Source organism: Cucurbita pepo, chromosome 4, assembly GCF_057944985.1.
Source record: "Cucurbita pepo subsp. pepo isolate OVF chromosome 4, ASM5794498v1, whole genome shotgun sequence".
NCBI lineage: Eukaryota > Viridiplantae > Streptophyta > Magnoliopsida > Cucurbitales > Cucurbitaceae > Cucurbita > Cucurbita pepo.
Window position 1 is genome coordinate 4,258,990 of NC_141801.1, and position 27,099 is coordinate 4,286,088.

The window sequence follows — 27,099 nt, forward strand, 5'->3', positions numbered from 1 at the left end:
GTTTTTGTTACTCTTGATCTTGATCATCAATGTAACCTTCACTTGGGTTGATTCTTAATCGTTACTTGGGTTTTTAGATAATTTAGATCTAAAAATCTTGTTCTTCAACAGGGTTTTTAGATCAAATCTAAAAAGTTTAATGCCTCTTGAATTTCCTTTCATACTTGTCCACCGATTGCCCATTCTATTGTAGGTTCATGAACTTGAGTTGTTGACGACTATAGGGTAATCATTAAATCAGAAGGGTCTCCTTGAACTGAAATCACGTAACTGGTATCTCCTTGGGGTGATTGTCAACTCAGTCGATTAGTGTCATCCTACATATTGTCTCTATAGATGATTACCATAATTTTTCTACCATGGGATCTCCTGGAGATTCATCGAAGACATGAGAGTCGTACGTTCTAAAGTCCCTAAGGTATCTCGCCTCCATGGTTGCACCCCTAATGTTGGAGGTTTATCCACAGTTACGACCCTGATTATCCACCCCTGTCTGCACTGTTTCAAACATCTCCAACATTAGGGTCATAACTGTGGGCTTTGGTTGCGCTACTAGTGGTGCTACTAGTGGTTCATCTGACCTATCGAAGTATCCTGAGGAGGTCATTGTGCTCCCCAATTCCTCTGTCCCCATAGCGGGCTAACTTCATTACCTCACCTCTTCGAGGTGACGTGATCTAGTATTCAAGTAAACACGACTAAGTCTATTGATTCTCAACATTACATTTGAACAATCAATAGTAATACTATACCAGTCAACATTAACATTACATACAACTCAAAAGCTGTAAACTTAATATTTATACTTCCATCGGCGAAAATTGAAATTCAAACTATGCTTAAACACGAAAATCAGATCAATTAACGTGCTTTCCAAGTTAACAGAAACCATTATTCAACGTGAAAAAAATGATCTAGAAGCATATGTCGTTCCATAGCCTTCACAGCGAAAGTTGTCATCCTACCCGTTGTTCCTTGCTTTTAACTAAAAAAATGTTAAGAAAAGAATGAGCGTTTAAAAATATTCAATACGTGACTTTAATGTTTGGATCGAGAAATGCAAACACATATAATGTACATCATAATTCCAAGCCATAAACAACCAACAAACAACTAACGAGAGGAAAAAATCGGTAGGACGACCGATAATTTGATGAACTAACAATTGACGATCTAAATCTTCTTCTAGCAAATATGCTCGAAAATGGGTTCAAATTTAAAATTGATTGAAATGGATTAAACGTTGGTGGTTAAGATTGCGTGACTTTCGACGACTTGCCGAAATTCGAGATTATACTATATTGTGGAGAAATTTCATTAGCGAATAATAATTTAAGCTTCATTATACTATGAACCATATACAAGTCCATTATTTTATGCCCAAAATTGGACAAAACTATGTCTAGGGTTTATGGAGTGGATCCTATTTGCAGATAGAACCATGACAACATGAACAACTCCATATATATATATATATATATTTTTTTTTTATTTAGGCCCAGAAGTGAAGAGTTTCAACATAGAGTAGCCATATTGATCCATGTTGATGATGATCTAAGCTCTCTCAAACTTCATGCAACAGCTTTCATGGCAGAGAGAACATCCGACACTCCGATCAAGAAGACAACCAGAAGTTGATCTCCCCCGCAGCTTGCTTGAACATTTCTTCTGCCACCATCGCCGCCCCGAATTCGTCCCAACTTCCATTCACCTGCTCTCATCAAAAGAACTCATTTCAAATAACAACTCTCAGAAATTAACTCGATAAGAATTTATTAGAGTTCGATTTCGATTCTCTTTTACCCCTTTCTATAAAAAATATTCCATTATAATTTGCACCATTCATTACAATTTTACAATTAGGAAAAAAAAAAAAAAAACAATCAACAAAATCTTTGTTCAAAATGGAGTGAGATTTCTAAATGTAAGAGTCCAAGCCCACCTCGAGTAGATATTGTCTTATTTGTACTTTTCTTTTTGGGCTTTTCCTCCAGGTTTTTAAAATGCATATACTAGTGAGAGGTTTCCACTTACTAAAATTCAAACCTTGTAAAGAAAAAAAATGAAAAACAAAGATGCATAGAGGTCGCACTTACATGGCCTTGAATCATAAAGAACGTGCGATGGAAATCCGAAGAGACATGAGCCGAAACGACCTCGATCTGATGCTTATCAAGAATATAACAAACGGCGGCGAACAAGCCAGACTTCTTGACGGAGCAGATGCAGAAATGGGCTTCGCCGCCGCAAATACTTAATACGAGGTTGGAGGAAGTCCAAGTTTGAAACGTCGTAGTAGTATCAGAAAAGGGAGGCGGCAGTGGCGACAGTGGTGGTGGAAGAAGAGTGGAGGACATGCCGTTGGAGGAAGAAGCTTGGTCGGCCAAGAAAGCTTGATGGGTTGTGGTGGTTGAGTTGGATTGTTGTTGTTGCTGAGGATGATAATGAGTAGCCTTGTAGCTCACAACTGGATTGTTGTTTTGGAGCTTTTCGAGCTTTTGGTTGTAGAGTGTTTGAAGGGTTTGTTGTACGGTTTTTATGTAGTTTACTGCTTCGTCCACTATAGTTGATTTGTCCGCCTGCCATTTCATTTGTTCCCTTATTGAATTATTATTTCACAAAACAAATATCATATACATAACATAAATTTAAAATTTAAAAAAAAAAATTTCAATCCGGTTAAAACTCAACCTTATCCTATTCTACAGATATTATAAACATTAAAAATATCTGAAGTTTGCATCATTCATGATTCATTATAATTTCTGAATATTTGATACTTGAATTTTTTTTTTGAGATTTTAATTATTAATGTATCGTGTAAGTAAGTAGAATTTTTTTTTAAAATAATTAAAAAAAACAACCCGACAACCCATTTTAACAGAGCGGTTGGTTTGTGAACTCTATGCACCGTGCTTGGATCACTAATCCAACCAATCCAAAATTTTGAATCAGTCCAAAAACTTTGTTCAACCCCAACTTGTGTATACATGGCAGTTTGTTAGGTTACATCACTCCCTATGGACCCAAAAAAAAAAATATATTTTTTTAATTAACAAAACTCCTTAAACCATTGACTTTTTAATTAAAAATATATGTTAATTATGGTTCAACCAAGCTTATTTTGACATATAATATCACAATTAAACAATTAAAAAATATATAAAAATCCAAAATTTACAAAAACAAGAGTTTTGTTCAATGAATGAGATGAACAAAAAAAAAAAAAAAAAAAAAAAAAAAAAAAAAAAAAATTACCTTAGGAGGAAGGTGAGGAATCAAAGCATGAAGATTAGAGAACATATTCCTCATCCTCTTCCTCCTCTCCCTCTCCGTCCAAATATGAATTTCATGTTCGGTCGACTCTCCACCTCCACCGGGTCTCCCCTCCGCCGCCTCCCTCTTCCTTCCCGACAAAGGCAGGGGAGGTAAGAGGTCAGTGTTGGCAGGGGATTTGTCGTTGCTATTGTCGTTGTCATTATCATCGTCGAGGTCGATGTCGATGTCGACATCACTGGCGGAGTTGAGGAAGGCCCAAATATTGTGAGGGGCAGACATGGAGGGCGGCGGCGGCGGTGGTGGTGGTGGAAAGTGAGGAACAAGGAGGGAAGGGGGAGGGAGTTTATATAAGAAAGGTGGTGGAAAATGGAGAGAGTAGTTAGGAGACAGAGCATAACAATGATCAGATGGTGGGCGTTACGGCGCTACAAAACAAAAACGGATGCCTCCTTAATATCCTCGACCTCGGGACCCACCTTCCACTGTCCCTGCCTTTGCTTTCTTCCCTTGTCTCTTACTTCTTAGGTAATTTTCAAATTTTACTGACTCAAAACAATGTAATTTTCTTAGTTTATTTGGATTCATTTACATTATTACACATTTAATGAAACAAAATAATGGATTCCCTTTTTATTAATGAACCAAATCTATTATTCTATAAATAAATTCGACTCGACTCAAGGTTATATCAATAAAAGCTTGAAACTTTGTTCATGTATGAATTTACCTAAACTACATAGCTACCTCTATAAAGTTTAAATTAATATAATTATTAATAAAACTCAATCTGTGGGTACCGATTAATTATGGTAAGGAGAGGAAAAAACACTCACAACAATAATTTTGTCCCGACATACCTAATTTCCGGAGTTGCATGTAACCGTCGTTGCGAGAAATATTGAAACTTTTGTTATAATTAAATTATATAAATAAATAGATAATTAAAATTAAGCAGGATAATGATACACTGATTTAGAGATAAATTAAGCGTACTGAAATGTGATTAAGGCTCGTAGTTAAATAATTAAATATGCTTAATAAATTAATATTAGCTTGTTTGGTATGATATATGATAAAGAAATGCAAATGATGGTTCATAATTAGAGCAAAAAAGTTAGTAATTTAATGATAATTATCCATTGATAAAGTAGAAAGAAGGGGTTGGAAATCCCAAGAAGTAAGTAAAAAGTAGGGACGTTTTACCTAACACAAAAGGATGGTGAATGGCTAAAATTTTAAATTATAAACAAAAGTGAGGTTTGTTGCTTTGTGGTTGTGAGATTCTTAACTTAGGGGAACGTTACTAAGTAACAAACCTCCTTAATCTTTTCAACTTTTTAAAATGTTTTTTTTCTTTTTAATTTTTGTTTTTTCTTTTAATGTATTATATTTTCTTTTAGCTAATTCGAGCCTAGTTTATCGAGGGTTCATGATGAACAAAAAAATATAATTTCATTAGTTTAGATTGTTGGGTTCAAGTATTTGAAATCCTACTTTGATCGGAGAGGGGAATGAAGTATTTTTATAAGAGTGGAAATCTCTCCCTAGAAGACGCCTTTTAAAATCGTGAGGCTGACGCGATACGTAACAGGCCAAAGTGGATAATATCTGGTTGCGATGAGCTTGAGCTATTACCAATATCTAAGATATATTAATAATATTAACTAATTACAGATATTTAAGATACATTCTAAAACTAATTATAGTTATTGGACAAAATATATTTCACAAATACCTTTATATTTTAATTCAAATTTCATAATACTCTCCCTCAAGTTGGAGAGTGTATGTCAATCACACCTAACTTATAAGATTAAATTGCTGCCTTCCTAAAACTTTAGTGAAAACATCTGCAATTGCATTTTAGTCGAAACATACGGTTTGATGATTCCAACTTGTATCTTTTCCCGTATATGACAATATATTTCAATGTGCTTCGTATGTTCATGAAAAACTGGATTGACTGCTATATGCAATGTTTCTTGATTATCACAATACAACAATGTTGGTTCGGCAGCGAAACTTTCAAATATTGAAGAATGTATCTCAACCAAGTTAACTCTAAACAAGTATTTGTCATAGCTCGATACTCGACTTCTGTTGATGATCTGAACACATTGGTTTGCTTTATAGACTTTCAAGAAATAGTTGAATTTCGAAGGAAGATGTAGAACCCAGAAATAGACGTGGTAGTTCAACAACCACCCCAATCAAGATCACAATATGCTTGTGATCTTAAATTGTTTTTAGATGGTATTAGAAGTCCTTGATTAGGAGTACATTTGATGTATCTCAGAACTCGAATTGCTGTCTCCCAATATGGTTTTCTTGGTTCATGCATAAATTGACTAAAAGCATAGGAACTGAATATACTGTGTCAAGCCTCGTAACAGTTAAATATATTAATCTACCAATCAACGGTCTTTATTTGCTTGGATACTTCTCTCCTTCTGTTAAATAAAGTTTAAGATTTTGCTCAATAGGAAATTTTTATAGATGTGCTCTTGTAAAAACTGTGTCTTGAACAATGTCTAGAGCATGTTAAAATGTTAAACCCAACAATTGTGTGAGTGATTGTATATTCATGTTAGTAAAATGATTTAGGGATTTTTAGGAATAAATTTAGGAAAATGATTTAGGGCTTTTGGGACTAAATTTAGGAAAATGATTCACCTGTTGAGAAATTTGATGAATAAATTGTGTGGTCTTTATTATAAATACCCCTCCATCTTATCAAGGTTATCATATGAACAAATACAAAGCACAAAGTGTAGTAGTATGTTATAGAGTGTCTTTTAATCTCTTCTCGATTAGTCTTAATAAAGAGTGCGAGTGTTTCCTATAGAGAGTTGTGTTCAACAATCTGGTATGAGAGCAAGGTTAGTGTAGGTTGTCTCATCTCTTGAAATTCTTAGTATGCTCTGTGACTACAGCGCTGCCTGATCTTCCACATCAGAAATGATTTCTTGAGATTATTAACAAGTGAGTTTATTTGTGTTGTGAGTAGTCCGTGACACTGCAAGTTTTGTGTCGAAAGGGCTTGTTTGGTATTACTAAGGTATTGCCAACACGATGGGTGACTTCCAAATCGTAGGAGGAATCAAGAAACTCAACAACAACTACAACATGTGGGCAACATGCATGATGTCCTATTTACAAGGACAAGACCTTTGGGAGGTCGTTGGCAGGTGTGAAACTACGTCGCCAGAGGAGGATTCTAACCGCGACAAATGGAGAATTAAAGCAGGCAAAACAATGTTTTCATTGAAGACCACAATTAGAGAAGAGATGTTAGAGCATATTTGGGATGACAAGACACCGAAAAAAGCATGGGACACGTTCATGATGCTGTTTTCAAAGAAGAACGATACGAGGCTGCAACTCTGGAGAACGAGCTATTATCAATTTTACAATGTGACACGACGATTGCTCAGTACTTCCACAAAGTCAATTCGATCTGCCGAGGGATTACTGAACTAGACCCGAAGTATGCAATTGGAGAAGATCGATTGAAGAGAATCATTATCCACGAATTGCGACTAGAATATAGAAGCTTCATTATTGCCGTACAAGGATGGCTCGCTCAACCATCACTTGTACAATTTGAAAATTTGTTAGCGAGTCAAGAAGCCATGGCTAAACAAATGGGAGGAATCACATTACAAGGTGAAGAAGAAGCACTCTACACAAGTGAAAGTCGGAGCAACAATAAGTCGTCTACCAAACGTGGATACAAAAATGGTGACAAAAGAAAAAACCATCAAGGAAATGCACAACCAGGAAGAGCTTAGAAGAACGACAACAATAAATCTCTAGTTAAGAGATTTGGAGGTATTTGCTACAATTGCGGAAAGAAGCGCCACATGTCCAGGGATTGTTGGTCCAAGAAAATTCTGTTGAAAGCAACGTGGCATCCTCTATAATGGAGATGGAGGAGGAGTGGAATGCAGAAGCACTATGTGCCATAGAAGAAGACGAGCTACCGCTCATGGTGATGATGGGAGAACTTATCGATTACGAGGATGACTGGATCATTGATTCAAGATGCTCAAACCACATGACTGACGATCAGAGTGACGCAATAGAAGAAGGGTGGACCTTGGTGAAAGAAGTATTATCAAACTTGGACAACATTGAAGAAATTCTACCACAAAAAATGGGGGAGCAAACTGTACACATTTGTTTAAGTGTTGATGTACCCGAAGATCCAAGTGACACTAGTGTCGGTAAGCAAGAAGTGACTCAACCAAGTAATCGTAATAAAAAACAAAGGACACCTCAACAACTCAGATGATCAGAAAGAATCCAAAAGCTAAATTCAAAGAATGTCAATACAGTTATTATAAAAGATGAAGTTAAAGGGCTAGAGACGTATGAAGAAACATCACAAAATACGGCTTGGCAACAAGCAATGGAGGAAGAAATTATAGCCTTGGAGCAAAATCAGACTTTGGAACTAGTGCCAATATTAGAAGATGTTAAATCTATCTTTTGCAAGTGGATTTACAAAATAAAGTGTACCCCGAACGGATCAATCGTGAGATACAAAACTCAAACTGTAGATCTAGGGTTCTCTCAACAATATAGACTAAACTATGACGAAACGTTTAGTCCAGTGGTGAAGATCACTATCGTACAAGTTCCTCCAATACTTATGGTAAATAAAGATTGGAAATTATGACAGATGGATACGAAGAATGATTTCCTGAACGGAGAGTTAAATAGAGAGTTCTACATGGACTAACTGAAGAAATTCAAAAATGAAGTTGGAGTCATTAGTCAGTATATGCAAAATTCGAAGAAGCCTCATTTGAATGCGGCTCGATGGAACTTGAGATATGTCAAAGGTACAATCAATTATGATCGTTTGTACAAAAGACGCAAAGACTACAAGCTAGTTAGATACCTTGATGCTGACTATGCATGATATCACGATACCTGAAGATCAAGCACTGGGTATGTGTTCAAACTTGGTTCGAGAATACTTTTTGGGTGTAGCAAAAGACAATCAACAGTATCATTGTCAATTAGAGAAGCAGAGTACAAAGCAGCAGCTGGAGTAGCTCAGGAAAGTACACGTCTAAAACCCTTGATGGAAGACTGACACCATAAAATTGACTATCCAATACCACTTCATTGTGACAAATCTGTGACTCGCCTAGTAGAAAATTTGGTGTTTCATGCTAGAACAAAGCATGTGGAGGTGCACTACCATTTCATTAGAGAAAGTTCTAAAGAAAGAAATCGAGATGCAACATATCAAGACAGATGACCAAGTGACAAACTTATTTACAAAAGGGTTGTATTGGCAAACATGAGAGCTTTCACTATCAGCTTGATCCCTTGTGGATGTATATAATAAAATGATATAAAATTCACAAGAATCAGTGCAAGTATACACTATCATAAGTAACAAGTAATAAGTAAATTATCGATTCCACATCGAACCTATCTTTTTGGTTAATTTTATCGCTGGAAATTAAGTGAGTTTTTGGGTAACATTCAAATGAGTGTTGGTGATTTTAACTAGTTAAACAAAACTAATGCAGAGTGCCACTGCTGTCGAACAATAGAAAATGATAGAAAATCAACTATAATGAGAGTTCAGCTAAGAGAGATTAAATAAATAAGTTTGAATTTTATGGTAGATTTTAGTTCATTTTAATAGATTCTCAAGCCTACTTCGGAGTGTCATGCATAGCGATTACTTCCACAATCCTTTTTTTTTTTCTATTAACAAGGATCTAGGAGAAGAATTATTCCTAACCGTTCTATTACCTTCAAGTATCCTTGCAATGGAACCAGAGTATTAAAGAGGATTTCATTACTCTCTCTCTTCTCCCGAATAACAGAACAACTATGTATGTAAATTAACTAATTAAACACACATGTAAATCATTAACAACTCTTTAATAAACTAAAATCATACTATCAACATACTTAAACTATAAAAAAACTCTCTTGCCTCCCCTATAAAGTTAGCTCTCCATACAAGCTGAATTAAACCGAGGAACCCACATCTTAATCATATTAAATTGATAGAATAAGAAAATAGAGTATGGAATAAGAGATTTATCCAGTTTTGTTGCTATTTTTCAATAGAAGTTCCCGTTCTTTGAGTTCTCACGTCCACCTCTTTGCCCTAATCTATCCTTCTTAGTTTTCTTTTCCTTTTGCTATCAACAATTGCCGAATTAGGGTTTTTATTCTTCTCTAGTTTCACAGTAGTTCACAGTAGTAGAGACTCTGTTATCTAATCCGATTTTCTTTCCAAAATGTAGCTCTCCTCCTTTTTAGGTATCATTTTCTTTTTATAATGTTTAATTCTTCTCACAACAGTTTCCTTTTTAGGTATCTAAGCGGAATTAGGATTGCTGATGTGGATTAAAATTTTCATGTCATCCTTGAAAATTTGTTTCCGAATTGCTTCAGCATCAGGGTCAACAATTTATTTCCAGATTTGCAAGAAATGTTATTTACAGATTTCCTACCGTATCATAGTTCAACATAAATGTTTTGGAATTTTACCAAATAACTTAATTAATTATATAATTAAGCTCAATTTATGCAAATTGATATTCTTTTCATATTAACCAACAATTGACTATCTCATGTATACTAATTAGAATAAATGGAGCAATTAATGAGAAAATGGTGAGTATAACTTACTTTTTTTTTTTAGAGTTATTACACCCCAAACTTAGAGATTGCTACCCTCCAGCAATCATTCTCTCCCCTCTTCATTTTTTTCTCATTAACAATTTTTTTCTATATATATTTATGTTTGTAGAGTATTCAAATAAGCATGATTTAGATCATATTACTTATATTCCTCCCCAAGTTTTTCTCCCCAATTCACCATACACTTATAACCAAATCTTACAAGAAAAATAACACATTCCTAACTTCTACCGTATTCTCCAAAATACTTTTGTGGAATGATTACCATTTCTTTTAACTTTGCTTTTGTGACTTGACTTCATAATTTAGTTCATTAATTTTCTGTTATCATAATTTTTTTTTGTCACATGAATCCTTTAAGTCATCCCCTATTCTCTATGTGTCTTCACTTGTGCTGCAAATTACCTAAGTCTTCAAGAGATAACTATATGACTATATAGACTAACACTCATTCTCCCTTAGCTCGACTCTCTTGCTAGCATCCTGAAATTTTCAGTATGACCACATTTGTGATGCAACTTACCAACACAATAAGGATAATTTTTTTTTTTTTTTTTTACATTCGATTTAGACATCTCAATTGGTGATGCAGATTGCCTGACAACAAGCAATTAAGACAATTTTTTTTTTTTTTTTTGTAGAATTTCTTTAATACCCCAAACTTAAACTAGTCATTGTCCTCAACGAGCATTAGTGTGGGTGTGAAATCATTCTTAGAAGTAGATTGACGTGTGAAAGAGCTCTTGTTTATTGTTTTTGTTGGGAAAATGGTCTAAGATTTGGTGAATTATGGAAATTCTTGCTGATTAAGACGAATTATAATAGATTGAATCCTCACCTTAACTTTAATGAATACTCCTTTCGATTTGAGCTTTAATTTTCTTAACCCTCCCGAATTATGATTTTTTTTAGAGAAACACATCCCTCACCTATGTTTTATTATCCTATTGAAACATTTTACAATGGATCTCTAGTTTTGTATAAAACAACTCTACTCGATATTCGGAAATGCATGATATATTACCCTGTCTAATAAAACTCATGTTTCTAGGGTACATGCATGGACATCATTCAAAATTATATGCAATCAACAAAACAAAAACAAACAACAAAATATGGATGCATGGTTCTAAATAAGATAATAAGATTGTAAAGGGTGTGTTCAGAGAATTCCCTTTGTCTTTAGGCATCATGAAATATTTTTGTGGCAACTTGAAAATACTGTTATTGTAAATCTGATATCAATCTAGCTGTTGGTGCTGCTGCTTCAAGTCTGCTGCAACATGTGAATTATGATGTTTAGCAACCCTTTTCTTACCATTTTAAGCTTACCCGAGAAGCATAAGGATTATTTTCTTTTTATTTCTCTTTTCCATACGAATTTCTTTCCTCAAAGGGATTAGAAAATCTTTTAGGATGTCTTAAACAATTTCTTCGATGGTGTCACCTTGACATGTAGTTGGATGAGAAAGTGCAACATTTAAATAAAATAAAATCACATGCAAATAAAAATGAACAAGACAACTATGTGGCCACGTGCACTACAAGAGAATAATATTTCTCATCAATCACATCCTAGCATGCACTAAGTGTAATTAGTCTCCTGAATACGCTTAAATTAACATTCCTAACCACATCTAAATCTCCCTAATTCATGTACAAAAATTGGCTAACTTCTTGGGGCATGCAAGTCATTCAAGAAAAAGAAAAAGAAAAAAAATCTAAAAAACTATTGTTATAAGGAAAGTGAAGATAACTATGTAAGTGCATAAATAAATAGGGAAGAAAAACTAACTTGGTTTACTTAGATATTCATATATTTGTTTGCAAATTGTGACTAACTCCCTCTTTCTCTTTTTACTTTTTTTAGCTATCTATGGTCTAATAAATGATGCCCCTTCGAATCTCTCAATCCTTCAGTGGGTGGGAATAATTTTGTGAAGTCTATCTCCCATATATCAAATAGTTATTCTTCTAAGATGTAGTTCAAGGGTGTGTCATCAATAGATAACTTCAGTGATGAATTTATTCTTTCCTCTAATTCTAGTGATTCAAGAACTCTTACGATTTCTCCAATTCTGCTTGCTGTGTAGTGCAATTATTGTAGTTGTTGTTTTCTTCTTCTTGCTGTTTCAACTATCAGCTGCTGGATTCTCTGTCAATTTATAAATTGTTTGAGCATTCATTTACTACTGCTGGATATTTCATGTTGTCATTGATATTAAATTCTATTTGTTGATCATTCATTCTCAACATTATAGTTCCCTTGGGGACGTCTACCCATGTTTTTTTTGTTTTCAAAAATGGTCTCCCCAAGATAATTGATACATCATGGCCCGCTTCATAATCCAAAATGATAAAATCTACTGAAAAATTAACTTGTCCACTTGAATTAGGATACCTATAATTTTACCTATTGGATAAGTGAAAGATCGGTCTGCTAGTTGGAGGGTGACTGTAGTTGGTGTAGCTTAACCCATACCCAACCTTTTGTGAATAGATAGCAACATTAGATTAATGTTTGATCCCAAATCACATAATGCTCGACTTAGCTTCTTCCCTCCTATTGATATTGGAATTGTAAATGAGCCGGAATCTTGTTTTTCCGTACTGCACTACACTCTTCATTCAATGGTACTACCTATGAATTTCTTTAAATATATCCATGAACTTCTCAAAGTGGACTTCTTCATTGTTACTTTTTATTCTTTGTGAAAAAGAAGGTGTATGTTCTGCTTTCTTGTTTACTGCTGACTGCTATTTGCGTTTTAGGAGGCTTCATAGTTTCTGCATAATTTTTGTTGTGTCTTATATGTACAACAGCTTCGGCATAATTTTTGATGTGCTCTTCCTACACAACAACTTCCTCCTTTTTCTGCTATGTATCAGTAACTTCTTGAGAGTGACTATCACTGTGTTCTTTAAGTTTTTCTCCCCTGCCGGGTACTTCTTTCCTACTTCTTAATTCTATTGCTTGACATTGCTCCATGCCCTCTCTTTTTGGCGTTTCAGTGTCTGTTGACAGCTTACCAAGATGTCTATTTTGTAACTCATTTGCTAATTGACCTACTTGAACTTCCAAATTTCTCAAGGATGCTTGCTGACTTTGTATCACATCATTTTTAGCCATATATTCCTTTATTAGGCTCTCAAGCAATGTTCCCGGTATGTGTTGAGCTTGACTAGTTCCTTTCCCTTGGGTGTTGACTTGTTGAGAACTATATGTCAATTGATTTTGTAATCCAAGACCTAGAGGATAAATCTTTTTAGGTGGCATTTGTTGATTGTATGAGCCTTGTCCCTTCCATGAGAAGTTTGGATGATTTCTCCACCCTGGATTATAAGTATTCGAGAAGGGATTATTTTTTTGGTTGCCTTGACTAGCTTGATTCCCCACATAAAAAATTGAGGTCGGATTGCTTGGACATTGATGAAAAGTGTGTTCCTCCCCACAATATACACAAAATTCAGCTGTTGACTGGGTCATTGCAGCAGTTGTATGGACTGGTGCTTTGTCATTGAGCCTTGTCCGAACCCTAGATTTTGTAAAATATTAGGCACCGAAGCTAGTTGAGCGTTGATAGAGGACAAAACATCAACTTCAAGTACTCCTTGGGTCTTCTTTCCTGAATTACTTCTCACATCGGCCCATTGACAATTGTTAGATGCTATTCTCTTTAAAATCTCATATGCTTCCTTGTATGTCTTTGACAAAATAATTCCATGGGCGGAAACATCAACTACTTGTTTAGTGACAATATTTAATCCATTGTAGAAAGTCTCCATTTGTATGTAATTCATGCTGAGGACACTTTCTAAGCATCTGCTTAAATATTTACCAAGATTCACTTAATGTCTCATCTTCAAACTGTTGAAAAGCAACAATCTCATTTCTAAACCGTGCGTTTCTAGTGGGTGAAAAATACTTGAGCAATTTTTTTTCTGTTAGACTATTCCAAGAATCAATTGTTCTCGTTGCTAAAATATTCAACCATGATTTAGCACCGTCCCTCGAAGAATAAGAGAATTGCTCAATGGTTTGCAACATTTGAAACATCACGGGCTTTATCTCAAAAGTGGTTGCGTTTCTAGTAGGTGGAAAATACTTGAGCAAATTTGTTTTTGTTAGACTATTCCAAGAATCAATTGTTCTCGGTGCTAAAATATTCAACCATGATTTACCACCATCCCTCAAAGAATAAGGGAATTGCTCAATGGTTTGCAACATTTGAAACATCATGGGCTTTATCTCAAAAGTGGTTGCTTGCATTTTGGGTCTTTTAATGCACAAATTTAGCTCTTCCACAGCTGGGTGTGCATATCCTCGAATTGCTCTTTCTCAATCATCTGCTAAATGAATGACATTAGCAGTAATTCTCTCTTGATTAGCCATCATATGCTCAAAGTTCTATTTGCTATATATTTTGTTATGTCATTTTCTTTTTCTCCCTCAACCTTCGTCTAAAGGTTCTCTTTATTTTCGGATCCAAAATTAATTTCAAACCCATAGGTGGGTTCATGCACAGAATTCTGCAGCAGTAAGTTGAACCGTAGAAAATTCTGCAGCAGTAAAGTTCATGGAAAAGATTTCAGGGTGGAGAGAATGTTGGAGTCTCCGATCAAGAAGGCAACCAGAAGATGATCTCCCACGCAACTTGCTTGAACATTTCTTCTGCCACCATTGCGCCCCGAATCCATCACAACTTCTATACGCATGCATCGTCAAAAGAACTCATTTAAATAACAACTCTAAAAAATTAACTCGATAAGATTTCATTAGAGTTTGTTTTCGTTTCTCATTTCTTGTTTTTGTTCTTTAAGTTTTCCATTTTTGTTAAAGAATACAAAAATATACAAAATATTCGAAGAATAAAATCTTTGATCAAATCAAGAAAGAATGTTGGTTTTTCCTTTCGGGCTTCCCCTCAAGGTTTTAAAATGCATCTAATAGGAAGAGATTTTCATACACTTATAAGGAATGTTTCGTTCTCCTCTCCAACAAGCATGAGATCTTACACTAAAATTCAAACGTTGTAAAGGAAAAAAATGAAAAATAAAGATACATAGAGAGGTCCACTTACATGGGCTTGAATCATAAAGAACATGCGATGGAAATCCGAGGAGACATGAGCCGAAACAACCTCAATCAAGAACATAACAAACGATGGTGAACAAACCAGGCTTCTTGCCGGAGCAGATGCAGAAATGGGTGTTGCCGCCACAGACCTTTAATACGAGGTTGGAGGAAGAAGAGTGGAGGACATGTCGTTGGAGGATGAAGCTTGGTTGGCCAAGAAAGCCTCACGGGTTGTGGTGGTTGAACTAGATTGTTGTTGCTATTGTTGAGGATCATAATGAACAACCTTGTAGCTCACAGCTAGATTGTTGTTTTGGAGCTTTTCGAGGTTTTCGTGCTTTTGCTTGTGAAATTTGTGGTGAGTTTGTTGTAGGGTTTTTATGTAGGAGATCGAAGCTTTGGGGGAAAAAAGGTTTAGAATATTCGGTAGTTTCCAACAAAAAGGAAGGTTAAGCTTTTGAAATGAGGAAACGTTTTACAATTTGATAGAGTAGCAATTTTGTCCATGGTTCTCGTCACGACCCGATTTTCCAAGCTTCGAAACTCGGACCAGGACCCAAAAGACAAAATCAAAAAACAAACAAAAAGAAAGAGAAAAGAAGAGTAAAAGATTAATCTAATAAAATCAAAATAGAAGAAGGAGAAGTGTAAGTTTCAAATGTTTGAAAAGAGGATTCAAATTTACAAAATAAGAGAAAATACAAATATAGAGGGTAATTTACAAAAGACTAAAAAAAATCGAAAAGAGACTGACCCTCCGGAACAACCCCCTCTGTGGTTGTCTGGCTCTCGAATGCTCCTTTACCTCGACCGACAGTCTACGAACACCTGAAAAAAAAAAAAGGAAAAATGGGATGAGTATAAAAATTATACTAAGTAAGCCACCTACTTGACGTCTAGTTCTAGTCTTAGTTCATTTGGGGCTCGCCCCTTGGGACTTGCTCTTTGGAGCTTCACTGGTTCTATGTCCTTTCATTTGATACCTAAGAGTTCCTTATGCTAAGTTGGACTAACCGGTATCTCTCTACGAGGCGCTACCTTTACATGGCTAATTGAGACTACATGATATCTTGCCTAGGGGTTTGCTGAATACCTCCTAAGCCTGTAATAGTCCCCCTGGGGGGCGCAACCCAATCCGTTCTCATGCAGCTAATGAGCTATACTACGTGGGGACACATTTCCCATGCGAAATGGCTAGGAGCAGTAAGAACTGATTAGGACCTCTAGTCCTCCCACTAAACTACCGACACCGTTCAGACAACTAGCAGTCTAAGAACACTCATAAGGTACTTCTTCGCCGTGGTAATCTGTTAGGTTCCTAGAGGAAGGTTGTATCTAGACTGAGTGACTTGTCACTCCTAACTACAATTCCCTAGGCTTATCATAGTAATGGGTTATGGAAAATTACAGAGTGTGCATGCAACCGTCGTCTAATATTATCGTACATAATTCATGCAAATTAGATATGTATACTCCATGGGGTGATGGCCTCCATCATACACCCGGAAAGCGGAGTTTGCGCTCAACGGGGCGAGGTTATCCCTCAAGTGCCCGAGACGCTGAGTTCACTATTTCAACATGAATTAAACATAAGCATACATATAACGGAAGATTAAAGCAGACAAGGAACACCCAGATAATTCACCCAATACGCTCATAAAAAAATTAATCTGCCTAATCTCATTCATGGAAAACTAATCTAATGCAAATGTACTAGCATGCATGAATTCCAAGCGAATCCTACTAGTATTTCTTCCTAAATAACGGGTGGTGACTTACTTGCTTGATGTGTGCCCCTTCGCTAGCGTTTCCATGCCTGTAAAGTGTCTAAAAATACTGATTTTCCCCAATTAGGTCCCTATTCGCATAAAAACATCGTTAGAATTAGAATCAGGGCAGAATCGGGCAAATAAAAGTTTGGCGGACGGAAAACAGAAACTCACGCGCTCCCACGTGCTGCCACGCATCCTCACGCGCCACCATGAACCCAAACGAAGTCTAGTCGTGGGTGTCGCGCGCGGGTTGGATTCTGCAATCGTACTTCACTGGGCCGGTTTGACACGTGACTTGTCAAAAATTTTTCTCTCTCCTCTGTTCTTGGAAATCGGCTCGGATCTTCACCTTCAGACCAGAATTTCGGCTAGTTTCCTTCATTTATCTTGTGGAGAATTCCCTCTAGATGAGCATATCAAAATTTCAGACCTTGATTCACAACAGAGAGTTCTAGATTTGAGAAAAATGATCAAGATCTTACCTTGCCAATTTTCTCGATCTCGTGATGGAAAACGGGACTCCGAATACCAACATCTTCTTCTTCCTTCTAAGAAGTCCCTGTCATTAGATCGTGGCTGGCGGCAACTTTCAGCGATGGTCCGACGAGTTTTCGGATGGTTCTTTCTTTCTTCTCTCTAGGTTTTCTCTCAAAACTCTTTTCCTCTCTTTTCCTCTTTTGTCACACAATTGCTAGGGTTCCATTTGGACCCCTTTAGTGGCTAGAGGGGCAAAATTACCTATTTGCCCCTCTGGTGACTTTAACTTTTTTTTTTCCTCGGGTGCTACAGTTCTAAACTCCACGTGCCCAATATAAGAAATGTTTTCCATTTAGGGAATAAAGTGCTCTTATCACAGTAATTTTCATAAATTTCGTCCCTAGTAATTTTTACATTATTTAGGCAACAAATGTCAAGAACCTTAAGTTTGGAGAATTTGTTGGATCGGTATGGCAACCCTAGAGGGGGGGTGAATAGGGTTTTAACGACAAAAGTGTTTAAACGTGATTAATTTTTCTAATGATAAAACTTTTTACAAATAAGTAGAAGATGATAATTACTAGAACAAAATAATTCAAGTTAAAACAATAATCAAGTAGAACATGCAATAAATCACAATAATAATTTTGAAATCAAATAGGAAAGAGTTAGAGAAAATGACACCGTAGTTTTATAGTGGTTCGGTCAAACTCGACCTACTCCACTCCCTAAGCGTCTCTTGGAAATTTGAATAAAGAACTTTCTCGACTCTTTCCACGGATCAGAGCCAAACCGCTACACCGCTCTTTTTACGAGTTCAAGAGCAAACTCAATCCTTTCCACGGCGCAGGATCAAACCGATACAAGTATTTGAGTTTGATAATAACACACCACAACTCTCTCAAAGAGTAGATTTACAATTTGGGACACTCACAACTATTTTCTCACGATACAATAATAATCCCTCTCAAGAATAAGATGAAGAGAAATAAACTTGTAAGTTTGGAGAGAGCAACAAACAATAGAGACTTTGAACAAATGAGGATTGGAGAATGTATGTAAGTTGTGTATTTTAAAATGTGGGGGAAGATGAGTTTATATAGAGGAGAAAAGTGGCAAAATGTACGAATTAATATTGACCATTGGATTGTGTTAAGAATAATGGAAGGTGGAGATCAAAAGTAAATAAATAAGAAAATTTTCCAAATTCATTTATTAAAATTTTTTAATATAATAATAATAAAAATTTATGTGAGTAACGGTCAAACGAAAATTTAAAATTTATTATAAATATAATAATATAATAATAATAAAAACTATGTGAGTAACTACCAAAATTTTAAAATATAATAATATAATAATATAATATAGTAATAATAAAAATCGATGGGAGTAAGGTTAGATTCAAATTTATATTTTGTAAAAATAATTTTATTTAGAAATATAATAATAAGAAAAACTCCATCGTTGGTTACTCTTCCAACATTATAAATGTCATACTTTGATATATTTTGATTTGTCCATCATTTTGATTTTGCTGCCACATCATCACGTCGGGTATGTTGCCTCGACTCTAATTCTTCGTTTTAGCTCTGATTTGAGTAATTGAAAAGTCGTTGTAATCGTTATTCCCGACCTTATACTGTGGACAGTTCAAAATACTGAAAATAGTTAATAATTAAAAGTAGGTTTGTTATCATCAAAACATCAATCAATTAATTGATTGAAATTATTTAAAGTGAGATCAAGGGCCAAAAAGCCAACAGAATTGTCCAAGCATTGGTAAAGTTTCACATCTTCCACTAGCCCAGATAAAACTGAAACAAGTTTTCAACAAACCACTAAGTAGAAGTTCAACTATAAAGTTTTTGATCCTCAAAGCTTGAAATTTTTTGTGTAGTTTAAGCCCTTACAACACATGCAAATCATTGTCATTACATGTTAAAATATCATGACTAGCTCGATAAGATCAAACTCAATTATTGTATAAGTCCATTGTCTACTCATTTTAGGAAAATGATTTATGTATTTTAGAAATAAATAATTAGATATTTTAGGAATAAATTATCTAGCCTCTTCTATAAACACCCCTCCACCCGACCAAGGTTTTCATCCCAAAAAATCACAGGCAGTCTCAAGTAGAGCCAAGTGAAGTAGTATTCTATAGAATATCTTGTTAATCTTTTCTCAAGAGTGTCTTGTAATATCTTCTTGATTGGTGTTAATAAATAGTGTGAATGTTTCCCACAAAGAGTTATGTTCATCAATCTAGTATGAGAGCGAGGTTTGTGTGGGTTGTCTGATCTCTTAGAATTTTTAGTATGCTCTGTGGTTGCAGTTATGTCTAATCTTCTACATCGAACACAATTTCTTGAGATTATTAGTGTTTGAGTTTCTTTGTGTCATGAGTAGTTCGTGACTCTGTAAGTTTTATGTTGAAAAAAGCTCGTTTGGTATTACTGAGGTATAACTAAAACGATGAGTGATTTCAAAATCGTTGGAGGAATCAAGAAACTCAAAAACTACAACACGGGGGCAACATGCATGATGTCTTATTTATAAGAACATGACCTTTGGGAAGTCGTTGGCAAGAGTGAAACTACGTCGTCAGAGGAGGATTCTAATGGCGCCTTGCGCAAAGGGAGAATCAAAGTAGGCAAAACAATATTTATCTTGAAAACCACAATCGAAGAAGAGATCTTAGAACACATTTGGGATGACAAGACATCAAAAGAAGCATGAGACACGTTCGTGATGTTTTTCTCAAAAAAGAATGATACGAGATTACAACTTCTGAGAACGAGCTATTATCAATTTCACAACGTGACATGATGATTGTTTAGTACTTCCATAGGGTCAAGTCGATATGTTTGGAGATTGCTGAACTAGACCTGAAGTTCATCATTGGAGAAGCTCGAATGAAGAGGATAAATATCCACGGATTGTGACTAGAGTATAGATGCTTCGTTATTGCTGTACAAGGATAGTCTGCTCAACCATCACTTGTAGAGTTTGAAAATTGTTTAGGCAGCCAAGAAGTCATGGCTAAGCAAATGGAAGGCATCACGTTGAAGATTGAAGAAGAAACACTCTACTCAACTAAAAGTGGGAGCAACAACAAGCCACATGAATACAAAAAATGGTGACAAAGGAAGAAACCACTCAGAAACTGCACAACCTTGGAAAGCTTAGAAGAACAACCACAAGAGTTCTCAAGGGAAGAGATTTGAAGGTATTTGCTACAATTGCGGGAAGAAGGGTCACACGTCCAGGTATTATTGGTCGAGGAAAAAGTCTATTGAAAGCAATGTGGCAACCTCCAAAAAAGAGATAGAGGATGAATGGGATGCAGAGGTAATATGTGCCATAGAAGAAGATGAGCTAGCGCTCATGGTGATGATGAGAGAGCATATTGATTATGAGGATAAATGGATCATTGATTCAAGATACTCAAACCACATGTTTGATGATCAAAGTGGTGCAATGGACGTAGGGTGGCCCTTGGAGAACGAAGTATTACCAGACAACAATATTAAAGAAATTCTACCACATAATACAAAGAAGCAAACTAAATACATTTGGTTAGGTGTTGATGTGTTTGAAGATCCAAGCGACATTAATGTTGGTGAGCAAGAAATGACTCAATCAAGAGAACTCGGTGAAAATGAAATGACACATCAACAACCTATCAGAAAGAATCCAAAAGTCAAAATCCAAAGTATGTCAATACAGCTAGTATAGAAGATGAAGTTAAAAGAGAGTGATGGGAGAAGTGTTAAAATATCATCATTAGCGCATAGAGTCAAACTCAATAATTGTATGAGCTCATTTGTTTATATATTTTAGGAAAATGATTTAGATATTTTAGGAATAAATATATTTAGATGTTTAGAAAAATGGTTTAGGTATTTTAGAAATAATGTTACCTAGATATTTTAGTAAAATTATTTAGGTATTCGAGTAATATATTGTCTAGTCACGCCTATTAACAACCCTCCATCCTACGAAGGTTTTCATCTCATGAAATTCTCTCTCAAGTAGAGCAAAGTGTAGTAGTATTCTATAGAGGATGTTAACAAAAAGTGCGAGTATTTCCAATAAAGAGTTGTGTTCAACATTACAATATTTTCTTTCATATCACGAACTCTAATGAAAACATGCATCAGAGGCAAGAAATGTCAAGAACCTTGGGTTTGGAGATCTGTCCCAGCATTGGTATACTTGCACAACTTCCACAATAATGTAGATAAAACTCAACAAATATACTACTAGGTATAAGTTCACCTATAAAGCTTTCGATCCTTAAGGCTCGAAAGTTTTTGTGTGGTTGAAGCCTTCCGACACATTCAAATTATTGTCATTCCAATCTTTTCTTTCATATCTAAAACTCCTTGAAAACATTCATCAGAGACAACAAATGTCGAGAACATTTAGTTTGGATAATTGTCCACCATTTGTAAAGTTTCACATCATCTGCAATATTGTAGATAAAAACTCAAACAAGTGGTCAACAAAAATATCACTATGTAGAAGTTCACATACAAAGATTTCAATTGTTAAGGCTCGAAAATTTGTGTTGTTAAAGTCCCAACAATACATTCAAATTATTGTCATTACAATCTTTTCTTTTAGATCTACAATTCCATTTAAAACATACATCAGAGGCAACAAATTTCAAGAACCTTTAGTTTGAAGAACTATCCAGGCATTGGTAAAGTTTCATATCTTCCACAATAGTGTAGATAAAATCAAACAAGTTGTCAACCAAAATTTTTCAATCGTTAAGGCTCGAAAATTTGTGTTGTTAAAGTCCTTACAACACATTCACATTATTGTCATTATAATCTTTTATTTTAGATTTAGAACTCCATTTAGAACAGACATCAGAGGCAACAAATGTCAAGAACCTTTAGTTTGGAGAACTGTCCCAGCATTGGTAAATTTTCACATCTTCCATAATAGTGTAGATAAAACTCAAACAAGTTTTCAACAAAAAAAAACCACTAGGTAGAAGGTCACCTACAATGTTTTCGATTCTCAAGGCTTCAAAGTTTTTGTGTGGTTGAAGCCCTTCCAACACATTCAAATCAATGTCATTACAATCTTTTCTTTCATATCTAGAACTCCAACAAAAGTCGAGAACTTTAAGTTTGGAGTACTGCTCTAGCATTTGTAAAGTTTCACATCTTACACAATAGTGTAGATAAAACTCAAACAAATTTTCAACAAAAATACCACTAGGTAAATGTTCACCTACATGATGTCTTTTGACTGAGGAAATCAACGTTAGTGATAGAAAATCGTTGACGGAGGAAAAACAATTGAAGAAAATTTGTTGGAAGAAGAATGAAAACAGAAAGTTTAAGAAAATAACAGAGTGAACGAAAGCTTGGGATTTGACTTTGTTGAAAAACACCGTACGAATGTTTCTCAAATTTTACCCGCGCTAGAGACTTGGTGAAGATGTCTCCATGTTGTTCCTCTGTTCGGATGAAGTCAATCTTGACAATCCCTTGATGTGCACACTCTCGGATGTAATGGAACCTGATCTCTATGTGCTTGTTCCAATCGTGCAAAACTGGATTTTTGATCAGGGAGATCGTAACTTTGTTGTCCACGTAAAGCATTGGTGGATCGCCTTCTCTTCCAATGAGTTCTTTCATTAACCGCACAAGCCAGATTCCCTGTGTTTTTGTTGTCGAAGCGACGATGTACTCTACTTCGTAAGAAGACAAAACAACTTCCTTTTGTTTAGTTGATTGCCAGTAGATCGCGCCGCCTGAGAGGAAGTAAATCATCCCGCTGGTGCTCTTACGACCATCAACATCACCGGCTATGTCACTATCATTGTAGCTGACCAACTCAAGCTTTTCCTTTCCTCTCCCTGCAAAGTATTTCACACCCCAGCCTCTGGTTCCAACCACATAGCGCAGGATGCGCTTGACAGCTACAAGATGCTCCTCCTTAAGTGCTTCCATAAACCTACTCACGTATCCAATGGAATAAGCGAGGTCAGGGTGTGTGTTTACCAGATAACGCAGGCTCCTGACAATGCTGCGGTAACTGGTGGCGTCGACTGCCGTCGTAGTGCCGGCTTCCTTAGCTGGAGTTAGGCCTCCATTGGCGTCCTTATAGGGTTACTGTTTGCTAGCCCAACTGTGTCCAGTAGCTTCTTCGCATACGCACTTTGGCAGATCGTGATGCCGGCAGTACTCTGTTGCACTTCAATGCCGAGATAGTAGCTGGACACGTCGAGATCGCTCATCTTGAAGTTCTTTGACATCTCCCTCTTGAATCTTCCAAGAACTTCCATGTTTCCTCTAGTGATTATATGGTCGTCGACATACACTCCCACGATTAGCCGCTACTCGTCGTGGCCATGCGTGTACATGCCATGATCAGAGGCACAACGCTTGAACTTCACCGACAGCAGGGTACTGTTGAGCTTCGCGTTCCAGGGTCGTGGTGCTTGTCGAAGCTCGTAGAGTGCCTTGTGCAGGCATAGTACCTTGATGGGGTTATCGTTGTCTAGGAAACCAGTTGGTTATTGGACGTAGACGGTCTTCTTTAGCTCTCCGTTGAGTAAAGCAGACTTCACGTCCATGTGGTGGATCTCCCAAGAGAAATGTGCTGCGATTGCCAACAACAGGCGGACGGATTCCAACCTTGCCACCGGCGCGAATACCTCTTCGAAGTCCACTCCTTGCTTCTGGACGAAGCCCTTCGCCACCAGACGGGCCTTGTGCTTCACAACTTCTCCCTCTTCGTTCCACTTTAGTTTGAATACCCATTTGAGCCCTATGACTTGGTGTCCTGATGACATATCCTCCAGACTCCACGTCTTGTTCTCAATGATGGACGCCATCTTTTTCTGCATTGCCTTCAGTCAGCATTGGTTCCTTTTTGCTTCGGCGAAGAGTTCAGTTCATCCCGCTAATGGCATGTAGTTCAGCCACTTCTTCTTCGAGCTTGCACACCACCAGTCCCAATGGTTCACCTCCTCCCAGTAGGTCTTCAATCCTCCGGTATCTGGCCGCCAGACCATCATCGTGATCGGCATCCAGCGTTGAGTTTGTAGTATGTGGTGTTGCGAACTCCACTGGTTCAGGGGGCGTAGCAGGAGTTGTGATAGGTGTTGGTGTAGGCGTGCCTGGTGCAGCTGCTGGTGGCGATGATAGTGCCCGATGCTATGCTCCTCCTTCTCCCAGCTCGGTGATGAGGTACTCCACCGTGAATTGATTTGTTGGAAGAAATGAAAACAAAAAGCGTAAGAAAATAAAAGAGAACGAAAGCTTGAGATTTGTCTTTGCTCAAAAACTAGGTGCAAATGTTTCTGAACTAATTAGGCTATTTAAAACAAACTAAATTCTAAAAATGACCCGACCAACAAATCTTGTGCCTAAAGATTGCCCAGCTAAAAATAAGCTATTCTTTTATCTAACACCCTAAACGGGCAGATTCAAAACCACCCAACCTCGCCACAAGAAGGATTCACGACGACTGTACATTCACTTAAGGAACGTTTCATGCCCTTTTCATCCGAGTTTTCATCAGTAAACGGAGTTGGGTTTTGGCTTTCTTAAACGCTTATGGATCTGTGGTTTTAGGTATTTTCAAAGCACAAAACTTCGAGGAAGAGAAGAGAAGAGGCAAACAGAGAGGAAAAGGAAGAAAAAGGACGAAAATCGGCGTAAAAAATGTCACAAGAAAGAGAGAGAAAGTTCACCAAAAAATTGCGCTACGAGTCAAACAAAGAAGCAAGGATCCGATGGATCCAGGTTGGACCCAGATCAGTAACCTGAGGCCCAGCCTACGAACTGAAACCCAGTCTGAAGCCCAATACCTGACGTGATCTGTAAGCTAACCCAAACCGCGCCTCGACCTGAGACGCCTGCACATGATGTGGCCGGCTCCTGGCCTGCCATGTGTCCACCCGCGACGCAAGCAGCCCTTTGGCTTGGTCGGCTTAGACGGCTCAGCTCGTCTTTCTAACGACTCTTTGGCTTACTTGGCTCGAGTTTTAAATTTGTTTCTACATTCGACCCTCTCGAACCTATTTTTGGCCCCGATTAAGGTAATTGAGGTCATTTTAGAGTCGTATTTCACATTTATTAGTTGGATTATTAATTAAATTGTGAAATACTAATGAAAGGTGCCAAACGACATGATAGAGCGAACCTCGATGATATTTGGAGCAGCTCTCGAAGAGCAGGAGATAATGTTATAATTAGGGAGTACGCCGGCTAAGACCAACTAAGTGAGTGGCCTTACTATAGGATAGGCTAGAAATTGTATGAGCTATAATATATGATTGTTCGCGATGACGTACGATGATGCATGTGATATTTATGATTTATGATGTATGAGTTGTATTGTATAATGTCGTATGCTAGTTATATGATGATGTATGAGCTCTGTTGTATGAGCTATGGTGCATGATGATGTATGCAGATTTTATGATGATGTATGACGTACTTGATGCATTTAATGCCAGTATGATGATTATGATGTTTGCAAGATATGTACCTTAATATGATGATGTCTTCCGATATTTTGCATATTGTATGAGGATGATTGCCATATTGTATCGTGTAGAAAGATTGACCTAGGACACAACCTAAGAGCATGAAAAACGATATTAATATAAATATCTAACGAGCATGTGTTACTTAGCGTAACAGAGAGATGAGACTAGGGTTGTGTTAGAAGAGATGTTAAGATGAGAATTAGAGAGATCTCATGCATGTTGTGTGTATATAAACATACGGATATTTCCCTTTGAGACGATGACTGTAGACGTACACAATATGATGATGAGGGTGATCATGGCGAGCATGACACCAGGTGTCTGTTGACCTTCGAACGTTGCTACAGACAGCTAGCTTGACCAGAAAGGGTCCAGGGGATGTGCGAACCGCCTAGGGATTCACACTCGCACGTGTGGGTCGTGTGTAGGAAAGTACTACACATGCATAATAGTCCAGACTGGAGGCCACCCCTAGTATGAGAAAAAGATAGCGATAGATCCCTACAGTATGATTGCAGGTGTTGCATTAGCATGACCGCTAGAGTGGGGTCATTACTGAGTATTCTTCGAAATACTCAGACCGTGTGCCACATCATTTTTTAGGTAAAGGCAAGACGCCTATGTACGAATGACGTCGACATCGCGAGCAGAGACCATGACACAGTGCATAGGGTAAATGCATATTTAAATTCCTAGTCTTAGGTTAAAATTGTTGTCTTGCATTTCATTGTTTTAAATTATTTTGTATTTGTTTTTATTTTATATTTCAGTATTTCGTATGAATCACATAAAACCATGATAATGTTTTCTAGAGATGAAATTGTATAAATGTTTTCGACATTTATGCTAGAAATGATATTTCTTTAAGAGTTATATTCTGCATATTAGCTGTGCATGAGAAGTTAGTAGCGACTCTAAATAAGTAGAAATTTAGAATCGTTACACTAGGAGTCCTATATGCACAATGAGCTTAAAATATAACCTATTAATGTCATAACTATCTGAAATGCTTCATTTTATTTATTAAATAATTTAGAAATTTATTTATGACCAATGAATGAATATTTAAAACATACCGGTAGATGTTGATGTGATCATCAAAGATTACATTTTCATTGCAACAGTAGTCCGCATCTTCACAAACATGTATATTTCACCGAGCCTACGTGCTTCTTTATAGAATAGATTACCATCTTCCTTATAGAATAGAAAGTCATATGGGAAATTTTAGGTAAAATATTGTTTCAATGAGAAAGATGGTAGATGGTCCACACTATTTTGATTGT

General features: G+C 36.6%; 2 protein-coding genes, 1 long non-coding RNA gene and 1 other non-coding gene across 5 annotated transcripts; 1 reads left to right on the plus strand and 3 right to left on the minus strand.

Moving 5' to 3' along the window:
• Positions 1 to 1,298: 1,298 nt before the first annotated feature.
• On the minus strand, positions 1,299 to 3,616 carry LOC111793866 (transcription factor bHLH95-like). Its single transcript, XM_023675930.2, has 3 exons — positions 3,259 to 3,616; positions 2,097 to 2,579; positions 1,299 to 1,711 (listed from the first exon to the last, which is right to left on the minus strand). The coding sequence occupies exons 1-3, from the start codon at positions 3,556 to 3,558 to the stop codon at positions 1,616 to 1,618; spliced, it is 879 nt and encodes a 292-aa protein (XP_023531698.2). The 5' UTR covers positions 3,559 to 3,616; the 3' UTR covers positions 1,299 to 1,615.
• Positions 3,617 to 13,754: 10,138 nt separating this feature from the next.
• LOC111794160 (small nucleolar RNA R71) lies at positions 13,755 to 13,860 on the plus strand. The gene has a single exon (XR_002815051.2). It is a non-coding gene; the product is annotated as a small nucleolar RNA R71 (small nucleolar RNA).
• A 1,808-nt stretch (positions 13,861 to 15,668) lies between these two features.
• On the minus strand, positions 15,669 to 17,498 carry LOC111792112 (uncharacterized). 2 transcript variants are annotated; one of them, XR_002814733.2, is made up of 4 exons: positions 17,292 to 17,498; positions 16,981 to 17,212; positions 16,817 to 16,895; positions 15,669 to 15,865 (listed from the first exon to the last, which is right to left on the minus strand). It is a non-coding gene; the product is annotated as an uncharacterized LOC111792112 (long non-coding RNA). The 2 variants fall into 2 exon arrangements; XR_015420818.1 differs by having other exon boundaries at positions 16,817 to 17,212.
• A 4,252-nt stretch (positions 17,499 to 21,750) lies between these two features.
• On the minus strand, positions 21,751 to 23,264 carry LOC147792799 (secreted RxLR effector protein 161-like). Its single transcript, XM_087123131.1, has 2 exons — positions 22,728 to 23,264; positions 21,751 to 21,759 (listed from the first exon to the last, which is right to left on the minus strand). The coding sequence occupies exons 1-2, from the start codon at positions 23,262 to 23,264 to the stop codon at positions 21,751 to 21,753; spliced, it is 546 nt and encodes a 181-aa protein (XP_086979257.1).
• Between the last annotated feature and the right edge of the window lie 3,835 nt (positions 23,265 to 27,099).

Bases quoted from the DNA above. Each gene is read 5' to 3' on its own strand.
- LOC111793866 (XM_023675930.2), bottom strand. From the start codon at position 3,558: ATGTCTGCCCCTCACAATATTTGGGCCTTCCTCAACTCCGCCAGTGAT. The intron at 2,580-3,258 runs GTAATTTTTTTT...ATGAAATGGCAG, and splicing joins TTCCTCACCTTCCTCCTAAG to GCGGACAAATCAACTATAGT. The intron at 1,712-2,096 runs GTAAGTGCGACC...TGATGAGAGCAG, and splicing joins TCTTTATGATTCAAGGCCAT to GTGAATGGAAGTTGGGACGA.
- LOC147792799 (XM_087123131.1), bottom strand. From the start codon at position 23,264: ATGGAAGCACTTAAGGAGGAGCATCTTGTAGCTGTCAAGCGCATCCTG.